The sequence below is a fragment of the Merops nubicus genome, unplaced genomic scaffold, assembly GCF_000691845.1.
Source record: "Merops nubicus isolate BGI_N331 unplaced genomic scaffold, ASM69184v1 scaffold5247, whole genome shotgun sequence".
NCBI lineage: Eukaryota > Metazoa > Chordata > Aves > Coraciiformes > Meropidae > Merops > Merops nubicus.
The window spans coordinates 356-11,882 of record NW_008618214.1 but is presented as its reverse complement, the minus strand read 5'-3'; the positions used below and the strand labels follow the sequence as shown (position 1 = coordinate 11,882).

The window sequence follows — 11,527 nt, the reverse complement described above, 5'->3', positions numbered from 1 at the left end:
GGAAGGGAAACTCTCAAAGGAGAAAGGCAACAACTCATTAAGTTTTCTGAAAATGATTTTTGAGCCTTGCTGACAGTTCTCAGGAATGTCGCGTCTAAGACAGGTAAAAGGGCCCCAGGTCTGCTGTGAGAGGTGTGGGAAACTACTAGAACAGATTGTTCATGTTATGAAAGCATCTTGGATCCCATTGAGGTTGAGAAACAACGAGGAATATGGAGCTTCTTGAGCACACAAAAGAAACCTGTATTTTCTCAGAACGGCCTTACCTGGAGAGAAGTTATCTGCAGAAGGCAGAGCTTCCAAGCTTCTTCTGGAGACCCAGGTGTGAGACAATTCAAGGAAGCTAAAGCTTTTACTTTCAGCAGTGAAATCACTCCATCTACACTCAAGAAGCACTGATGTTTTACTCATCTTCCTCTTGAAGTGAGATGGCATCTATAAAAAATAAAAATGTGTCACTGTAGGCACTTTTTGCTTTTATTACTAGCTCTCTGAAGTTCAAAATTTCTGTAAGGCTTCATATGATCCATGGTAGAAGCATCTGCCACACACAGACCCAGCAAATGTGCACTAATCTCAGCCTTGTGCTAGATTTAAAACCACACTGTAGAAAAAATGTCCTCTCCTTCAGTGGATTCAGTGACTGATATCAACACCTTCATCATTACCTCCAGCAAGGACTGGGAGAACAGGACTAATCTCATACAGCCTGAAAAAACAGTGGAAAGCTGGCAGGCAAACGATACTCATGAGACTCTAGATCTGGACTGCTGAATTCTGCTGCTCCTGAAGCTGCTCTTCTGACCAAGACCCAAGGGTGGCAGTGAAAGCTGGGGTGCCTGGGGGGAACATCCCTGCCTGCCTTCTCCCTGGGGCAAGAGCAGCACTCCCCCACATGCCCAGTGAAGGCTTAGTTCTGGAGCAGGAGCAAAAGGAGACATCCAAGGGCTTTGAATGAGGCTTGCAAGACTGAAGGGAGGACAGGGCACAGCTGAAACTGGGCTGGGTGGAGGTGAGGGAGGGATGAAGAACGGAGACAGGTGAGGAACTGAGACAAAAGGCTGTGATCTGACCCAGTGAGTCTGGGGGCTGCGTGTAAGAGCGGACTACAGCCACAGAGAGCAAGATAACGGCAGTGCAGTAAGACTGGTAAGGATGACAATGAACTCTGCATGCAAACAACCTCAAGAGAGGGTGAAATAATCACCTGCCACAGGCACATTTGCCCCCAACTCCTGGGACCATGGGTGAGGCAGCTGCTCTTGGTACACCCTGCTGAGATGCCTGCAGGGAGCCAAGCACAGTCCTCCTTAAAGACACTGAAACTTCTGCCTGAAGGAACCCTGGGACTTCCAAGTTGACCCACCACTTCCCACCATCTCCTGTGCAAGTCTCTCCCTGTATTCCTCTTTGTATATCCAGCTTTTGCAAGCAGTTTGAGATGCTCAGATACCCGTCACATGATTACAAAACTGATGAGCTGTGCCGTGTCAGGTGGCAGGAAACCGTGCCCTCAGTCACGAGGCCCAGCCGTCTGGCTGTGTGGCAGGCAGAGCTGGAGGCATGAAGCTTTTCCCTGCCTTTATAGCTGGTTATGTGGCTTTCTCTGTTTAAAAAAGAAACATGAAATAACGTCAACCCGTGTTGTGCAATCGCCTGTGGATGAGCAGAGCTGAAGTTTGTCATTTCACGACCTCGTCCCTTCCGCTGGGTTAGGGCTTCATTTTGTAACACATACGCACGACTGAAATGCTCAGCCACACTCCTGGTGTCCCTTCACCACCGAGCATTACTTCACTGATGACTCTGGGAAGCTCATTACTAACAACATAGACAAAAAGTCATTTTTTTTCAAGCAGCAGCTGTTTATTATTGGGAAAAACATTAGGACTTTAATTTTCTTCTCTTACATATATTTGATTTCAATAAAAATAATTTAAAAAATTTTAATTTCTTTTTATATTACATGAAAATAACTTGCAACAAGAACTGTGAATTTTGGAAGCAAGAAAACACAGACAAAACTGTTGTTTAGCTGCTGAGATGTATGTAGTACTTGGGCTTTTTTAAACTCACGTAGAGAAACAATCACAACTGTCATTCCAGTGAAGAAAATTAATCCATCTATAAAACATCTTGAAGTTTGAGAATGATATATAGTTACACTAGGAAGGATTCATAATATAGTATGTGAGTTCTAACATAATGCCTAAAATATATAAATTTCTCAGGCTTTACAAGGTCAAGTATTTTAGACAATATTCCAGTGGAAAAACACTACAAACCTATTACGATCCTTTTAAAGTTCTTGTTGAATTAACGTATATTTCCTTTTGAGGAATTTCAATATAATAATTCAAGCAATAAAATATTGCATACGAAGTAGCTTGCAGAATTTTATTCACGCTAACTTGGATGACTGCTGTTTTACAGGATGAAGCACCTTTTAGTAACAGGGATAAAGCATCCCTGTTACAGTAGCTGATGAAGAAGCAGATTTTGTGCACAGACTGATAAAACTTTCATGACAACTCTGTAAATCTGATAAAAATTACCACATATCTGGCAATAAGAAATTGAACTTAAGGGAATTAAAATAAGCTTAAAGCTGGGGTAGGATTACAGTGCTACAAGACAAAGAATCTATTAATTAATCCAGTTTATATTATCTGACAAAAACCTGTAATAAAACACCGATTTCTTTCTCTTTTTGTTTTGTAAAATACATGCAACCTACTGCAATTTCCGTTCCCTGGCTTACGTCGTCTCTTTTCAGCTGAATGTGAATACAGTTCATCTTTTCATTAAGTTCCAGGCTTAACAAACACCATTCAGCATCACCTGAATGAATTCTAATAAAATTAAGTCCCCAAAAAGCCAAAAGAAAGCCATTAGCACATAAAGGCCGTGCCTTAGCCCACAAACCACTATCTGCAGAGACACGCAAGGTTAAAACGAGACGGAATTTGTGTAGGTAGTTGTTTGCATTGAGTACCATATTACACTGAGTGTAACTGTCCTGGCCACGGCTGGCTGATGGAAAATCACTCTTCACCAAGTAAAGGAAAAAATAGCATTAACACCATCATCCAAACTGCTCTTTTGTAACTGTCTAACCTCAGGGGGCAGCTCTTTTCTAAAGGACGGTGGAAACGCTGGCTCGACAAACAACCCGATGCCATCGACAGTGACACCGTCAAGCCCTTTAAAAACAAACATTTAATTTCAGTATATTTGGGGGGAATTTTGTTGTTGTTCTTGCCATCTTTTTGTTCTTGGCTTTTTTATTTTTGTAACTGTCTGCTGTTTCCAGCCCCATCTCAGCGGCTGGAACGTTTCATTCCTTCCTCTGCTGTTTTTTTCATTTTGCACTTGGCAGATGGTGGCCACCACACCCCTGCTCCTCACGGCCCTCAGTCGCCGCTACTGCCGCCTTGTTTTCCTTCGCTGCTCTCCCCGTCCATACCCTCAGTGGGATGGACAGCCCTGGAATGTGATTGCTGAATTAATCCGTGCTTTCTTTTCCTAAGGAATGCCTTATTTTGCAACCGTGGCTGTGCAGACCTGCTGTAATTTTAAATAACGAGTGGGCGGTGGCTCTTTGGAGATAACTCAGTGACGCAATTTAGAAAACCAAGGAAGCGTTTGCACCCGACCGCAACAGTTTGAAGATCAGGTAAAAATTTGGATCTAAACTATGCCACTTGTCTTCCTTTGTAAATGTAGAATTCCTTCTAGTTTTACCAAGAAATATTCTATTGCCATGAACTACAGAATTTTTGCTATTATTATGCATATTTATGTTTTACTTCTCTAAATATATTACTCATTTGTTTAATTCATTCAGGAACCTACCATACTGTCGGCCAACTACAGTAATCCAGAAATATTTCCTGTGTACGAAAGGGGCTTAATCACTAAGCCACATCTTCCTGCAAAGCTTCAGTATTTTTGATTGGTAAAAAGCATTTCTCATTGAAATAATACTGAAGTGGAGCCCAAGGCCTCCTCCATATATATGACCGTTAAGTTAATTAACTTTTCAGAACAAAATGCTGATCACATTCAACGACAGGTCACACTATTGTTTTCAAGACAGCTCCATTGGTAGCTCTGGTGGTACCACTGTGTATCTTGGGTCAAGCCTAGGTGTGAAATCCTTGAAGTTCTTAGATGCTTCAGTACCAAATACATCTAAAACTTTCCTGTTCATGAGAGCAAACCTGAAAAAGAAGAGACATAAGAGAGTAAACAGATCATTCGTTTACTTTTAAAAAAAAATTTAAGTATTTTATTTTTTAAAATTATTAATTCAATTTTTAAATAGAATTATTTAAGAAATTTCAGCACATGAAAGACCATTCAACTCTTGGAAATGCAGGCTTCAGCCTGTGCTGTTTAGAACTACAACTTTTCATCTTGGCAACAAAGATTTTAGAAAAAAAAAAAAAAGACAAATTTGATTAATAGAGCTTTGGGTAGACATACTTTATATAACACAGCTTGGGGAAAAGGGGAAAGGAGGGAGTATCCTTCTCCTTCTACCTTCATAAAAAAAAAAAAAATATCTAAATATACTACTTTTCTTTCTCACTTAGCCTCATAAAACTCTGGCCATGCCTTCCCAAGTGTGGATAACAATATTATGGGTGTTACCATCTATTTCCAATTCTTTATTCTTCAGAATTGTTGAGTCAAAAAAACCTAGGAGGCATCAAAAGAACCTGCCTGTATGGACAGTGTCAAAATTACAATTATAGATATTTACTTCAGAGCATAAATAAATAAATGAACAGAATATAATTTCTTTTCCCTCTTCTCTTTCAACTAAAGCCATTTTAGGACTAGCACAGGAGGGAAAAATGCAGCCAAAGCTGGACACCTGCACTGAATTCATCACCCACATCATGTTTGTATGGCCTCAGCAGTTGGTTGCAGTTTGCCTCCAGGCTTCCCAAGGAAAATACTGTCCCTAGCAATGTATTCAGTCACCTGATGTCCACCTAAGAGTGCACTGTGCCACAGGCAGTGTAGGTTCAATATGCCTCTGATTTCACTTCTATTTTTATAGTCTGGAGAGCTCACTGTCATGACAAACATCAATTTTATAATCTCATTCATAAACTCATCCACATTAAGATTTGGATGCCTTGTTTCTTCCAAATACTCCCATGAGTATAATTGTGTACACTTAACTGAATTGTATTTTTATAAATCAGTTACAGCATACATCTATTTGAAAAGGTAAGCATTTTAGATCCCTACACCAAGTAAGAGAAAAAGTAACCAACAAGATATTACAGTGTAAATTTATAGTTATAATCAGTGAAAATTTTTCATTTTTTTTCCAAGGAAAAAAACTCCTTTGTCAACTGAAATAGGTGTCCTATAGAAATTACTGAATCTTCAAATGTTCTTAGGAAATAATCTGACATTTTAGTAATGTGTTTAAACATGTACTAATACCATGCTGTGGATCACTGTACATATTAAGTGATTTCTTCCATCTGTACAGTTCTTCAACAGATTCTTCATTTCACTGATATCTTAAAAGCATTCCACCCTCCAAGTGAACTACAGATAAAAAAGTCTTCAAGTAAAATACTCATCTGCTAAATAGTCACCTAGATTTAAGCCTCCACTCCTGTCGTTAGACTAAGCCTAGCAGTGTCACTTCAGCAGCAAAGAACTGGACACAAGTGGACTGGAAACCATTTGAAAAGCAAAGTAACTATGCAGGAACTTAGTCCATGGGTACTCCTTCAGTTCTGCTGTTGGCACAGAAAGCTGAATGTGGGCAATGACGTGCTTAGACGAGCCATAACACACCCCTGATGACATACCTGCCCTTCGTTAGTCGTAAAAGAAATTTCCAGTATGACGGTCTCAGGTGCTGCACTTCCATGACAGCCTGCAAGGAGAGCATTCTGTCAGAGCCAGATGACAGCACCAGGCAAAAGCTTCACCTGCTGCGTTACACTGCCCAAACCAGCAAAGGGATAGTTATGCTAATATATTTTCTTTTTTAACTTTTTAAAGATCATCTCATGATTCATGGCTTGAAGCAGCTGTGATCACCTGCTGGAGTCCAGCACTGTCAGCGCAGACAAAACAATCCCAGCTGAATTCGGTGCCCTGTGCGACCACCACCAGCACAGACTGATATTCCCAGAAGACTGTCTTTCAAAAGTGGTAGCCATTAACTTAGATCCCATTGCAGAGAAAGCAACAATAATCCTTATTATTCCTACATGCACGATTTTGCACTTGTGGATGCCAAATTATCCCCCGCTCACTCTTCACTTGATGATCTACCATTTCTTGTAGTCAGTCAACTTTATATTTCATGTTACATGTCTTAAATAATGTTATATAACCAAAATCCTTGTCTTCTCTCTGTTCTATTACTTTTCCAGATCACTTATGAATACAGTGAGCAACAAAAATCTCAGCATAGATCCCTTTGCAGATCTCCCCTTCCTTCCTCCTCCCAAAACCTAGTAATTTATTTCCAATCCTGGGCTCCTTTTTCATTAAGTAATGAAAAAATCTTTCCTCTTTTCTCATATTAACTCTGTTTCTGTTAGCCTCATATGATGGTCCTTGGCAATAGTATTTTACAGACTTCAGTGCTACAGACCTCCAGACACACCCCAAGCACTAAAATATCAGTTCACTTTGATACAAGGATGAGAGATATTCCCAAATGTATGGGAGTAACAAGGGGAAGGAGTGGAACTCTCCTGTCAAATATGAGACAGCGGAAGAGAGCTTTAGGGTCATTTTATGTTCTCTTTATTGAGGGGTACAAACAATATATAGAGAGGTCCAGAAAACATGCAGTGGGATGTTTCAGCAGAAGGTCCGGAAATGGAGAGACGTAGTGGAATAGTAATTTGGGTACCACTGAAAAGGAGCTTTTCTGGCTTATGTAGCCAATAAAAGGACTGAGGATGAAGGCATATAATTGACTTGGAAAGTGCAAGAAAGTGCAAGTGAAAACAACTACAGCTTGTTTCAAATATAAAACCAGATTTCCTTACTAATTTTTGCAGATTCTTTCAAACAGATAGCTTTAATTCTAATTAGTTTGAAGCAAAAACTTATTAAAGTTTTAAAATACTTTGCTTTAAAAAAAGTTAAAAAACCCATATTTTTTACAATATATTGTTTAAGAAACAGTCTGTTCATATGCTTATGAAAGGCCATGCATTTATGTTCATCTTGGCCAAATACATTTTCAGATCCTTTCCAAATAAGTCAATGTTTTGTATTAAGCTATGAGCATATGAGAAATTTGAGTCCTAGAAATTATCTTCCCACTGTGACACCCAAAAGCAGGGTGCAGGAGCCCCGATTCACAGCATCTTGCTCGAATCACTGCATCACACCATCTTTTCTAACCACTGTATCCCTGTACTCCTCACTTCAAACAACATTTGATTTAAAGAACTACATGTCCTGTTAGAAGGCAAGATACTTACTGCCTGAAAGCATATCGATGTAGAAATGGCATAGATGATGCTGTCTGCATGAGGAAAATAGGGAACCTTCCCTGCTTCAATTCCTTTGAAGTATAAGGTCTATATAAATAAATAAGAAATGCTGAACACAACAAAATAAACAAGGTAGCTTTTTACTTTTTATTTTACCTTTACAAAATAACATCAACTCTATTAAGCTATGCTCATACAGTTTTTGTATGTGTCCACAAATGTGACATTGCCAAATTATCCAAGATCAATAGAGTAAGAGGTTATTAATCTACAGAACAGGACCTAGCAGCAGTTTGGGTGTGAAGAGGGTAGTACAGATCTTAAAGATAAAAAAAGGGAAAGTTTACTACATTAAACTCTTCATTTTAAAAAAGAAAAGAACAATGCAGTAACTATTCAACAAAGTGAATATTCACCATTCTTAAGCAGCTTGAAATCACATACTTTCCTTTCTGAGAAAACATGGAAAGTTTATTTTCCTGAGCGCAGCTTGACCTTCCAAAGCAGCACACGCCTCTTTGGTCAGTTACCCTTGGCTTGCGTAAGATGATAAAAGTAGTAAAAAAAGAAAAAAAAAGAAAGAACACACAGCACTTTTCTTATTTCACTGCAGTCACAGTGTCTCAAAGTCCAGAGAAAACCATCCGCAATACAAAATAATATTGGGTTTTTTTTACAGCTAGTGTTCTAAGTCAATATGTATAACTCAGATTTGCTTTTATTTACCTGATACGTGAACTACCTTCAGAGCCTGATCTAGGATTACAAGGAACAGGAATAAACAGCGTTTATCTTTCCTTTTTATGTTTTAATTTTATGCTTTAAAAAAAAAGTTCCTTCTTTTTATATTCTTTGAAATGAATTCTGTTCTGCTAATGGAGTTGGATAAATATCACTAGGGGACAAGGCCCTCGAGGTCTGCAGGAGAAAGCTTTGTGATTCTGGGATGATGCACAGTAAGAGAACACTCTCAACTCATTCCAGTGGTGCCGTTGGGGAAATAACCATGACTAAGTCCTGATTTTATGGAAAAATCACAGTAAGGAATCAAAAGCTGCTTAGCAAAGTATAATCAACATATTCAAACTTTACAAACTTGCTTTTTTTTTTTTCCCTGGGCTCCTAATTTGAAAAAGTTCAGAGAAATAATTCAAGCCTGAAAAACAGTAATTAGAACGAAGTTCATCTGAAAGCTGGGAATTCAATCAGCTGAAGTACACTGACAAACAACTCTAGCTATAGACTAAAACCTAAGCTATTTTGAGTTATCTTAGATTGCTGAATGCCAAAATTAGAGAACAAAGGCAGGAAGTTAAGCTGTAGCTTTTGGCAATAAATCTGCAATTAAAGACTAGGTTTGATTTATGTTTCTGGCAAAATAGACATTCTTGGAACTTTCAGATTTAAAAAATTCGCAAAAGCTACAAAGCAAAGGGCTATCAAGAGATTAAAAAAAATCATGGAAATACACATGGAAATGAGTGGATAAAGGACTTTTAAAATGAGTTACAGAAAAGAAAATAACATAGAAATGAGACCAAGGGACAGCAGTGCCTTTTGGCACACACAGACTGAAACACACCACTGCCACACGATGTTGTGTTATACTGGAATTGTCAGACACAACCTGTGGAGTTGATTGTCTTTTCCTGCCTTGAAAAAATAGATGAAGAACTTCGTTACAAGGGTAGTATCTTACCTCTACTAATTTGGATGCCAGATACATAGAGATAGTAGTACTTTTGTAAAACATCATAGAGATTCCTGCTAGACATCCTGTAATGATTAGAAAACAAAAGTATTATTAAGATTGTGATATATTGCTGCTGTTGCAGCATGTCAGCTCATCCAACACTGCATAAGATTATGTTTTCTGTTGCTACAACAAAGTTCTGTGATGTTCCTGTGCTGCCCATCAAAATATGGTTTAGGTCGTTAAAAAGACTTTTGAAACCCTGAAATAAATCTGTAGTTTTATAAATCCCAGAATCACAGCCTCAAATTTCCTCTTTTCCCAGAAGGAAGAGAGACCTCTGAGATTCCACTACATGCTTAAAGGCATGCACCAGCACACAACTTTCATATCAAAAGGGTCCGTCTTTGGATGCAGCAAAGCCCATCCTCACAAATGTGTATTCTGTCACATATGGAAGAGTCAGTATTTCAACCTAACATCTCTAAAGTTGGAAAACAGAGGACAAGTTCACATTTGTGCATGTAATAATATACTGTCCTTAAGCTGACTATAAAACCCACACCATTTAACTGAATGTGCCTTACAATTTTAATTGTAACTCTTTATTTGAAGCTACTTGAAACAACACTGTCACTTCTGACACAACCTTTATGTACACGGTCCTGTTTTCATCACAGAAGTCTGAACAGGGAATGGGGGAACAGACAAGAGAAATATTTACAGAGTCTCAAAACAGGCAATATGAACTTCTTGGTATGGACTCACCAGCTACAAGTGCATGAAGCTCATCATCTAGGTTTCGTACCCAGCGCAGGAAGCAGCTAGTACCCTGCAGGTGAACAGAGAGCAGGATTAGCCCTAGTTACTTCTCTTTCATAATGCACAGACTGGAGATATTCCTCTATAAGCTACTAATATAGCGCACAGTATTAATTAGGAATGCAGTGTGATAATCCACAGTACCTGAAACATCTCAGTGTTTCAATCAACAGCTTACTGCTATCATTTCTTTCAAAATCACAGAGCAGATCATTCTAATTTGTACACCAATCCAATTTCAAGAAGGCCAACAGCATCCTGGCTTGTATCAGAAACAGTGTGGCCACCAGGACTAGGGAAGGGATTCTCCCCCTCTTCTCAGCACTGGTGAGGCCACAACTCAAGTACTGTGTTCAGTTTTGGGCACCTCAATACAAGGCAGACATTGAGGTGCTGGAGTGTGTCCAGAGAAGGGCAACTAAGCTGGTGAAAGGTGAGCACAGTTCTTAGAATGAAGAGCACAAGTCTTACAAGGACTGACAGAACTGGGGCTATTTAGTGTGAAGAAAAGGAGCCTCAGGGGACAACCTGTTGCTCTTTACAGCTCCCTGAAAGGAGCTTGTAGAACGGTGGATGCCGGTCTCTTCTCCCAAATAACAAGTGATAGGACAAGATAAAATGGCCTCAGGTCGTGCCAGGGGAGGTTTAGGTTGGATATGAGGAAAAATTACTTAACTGAAAGGGTTGTCAGGCACTGGAACAGGCTGCCCAGTGCAGTGGTTGAATCACCATCCCTGGATGGGTTTAAGTCACGTAGACAAGGTCTTTTCCAACTTAAACTATTCTATGATTCCAAAGCTAATATTGAATTCACATCATATTAATTTGCTGTAGTTTTCTAGACTCTTTCCTGTTATAAAGCTGGTTTTCAACTGCATCCAAACACCTTGAGATTTTGCCATTACACCAAATAAATTCTGTAACCAGGAAAATATATCACTCTAAAAAGTTAGAACTGTGGATGATGAAAAGACACGGTGAGACACATAATAACACGTAACAACCTGTCTGCTGACACAGACAGCACCACAGCTGTTCAGGCCAGAACAGATGTCAGCAATGGTGGCTTAGGCTGCACTGCAATACATTTCATTTGGGTGACTGCAGGTTCAGTGTCTTAATTCATCCAATGTGTGCACTTCATGGAATAAAAGAGTGATTTATGTTGGAAGGGACTACTGCAGATCATCTTGTTCAGCCTGAAGCAGGTCTAATTAGAGCAGGTAGCTTGTCCAGTTGAGTTCTGAGCATCTCCAAGGATGGAGACTATGCAGCCTCACTGGGCAACCCATTCCAATATTTGGTCACCCTCACATGAAAACGTATCTTCTTATACGTCTTCAGAATCTCCTGTATTTCTGCTTGTATCCATTGCCTTTCATCCTATCATTGCTCACCTCCAAAGGTGCAGGTAGCAGCAAAATCTCCCCTGAGCCTTTCTACTTCAGCTTGAAACCTATTTCTCCCAGTTTCTCCTCGCACATCGTATGATACAGTCCTCAAATTATCTTGGTGG

At 39.5% G+C, this 11,527-nt stretch overlaps 1 protein-coding gene across 1 annotated transcript; it reads right to left on the bottom strand.

The window, feature by feature from the left end:
- Positions 1–3,644: 3,644 nt before the first annotated feature.
- Positions 3,645–10,021, bottom strand: TMEM135 (transmembrane protein 135; the record flags this gene model as incomplete). The annotated part of the gene is made up of 5 exons (XM_008943363.1): positions 3,645–4,223; positions 5,844–5,911; positions 7,485–7,583; positions 9,196–9,272; positions 9,958–10,021. Coding segments are annotated over 5 exons (441 nt in total), but the record flags the coding sequence as incomplete, so codon positions are not given.
- Positions 10,022–11,527: the final 1,506 nt, after the last annotated feature.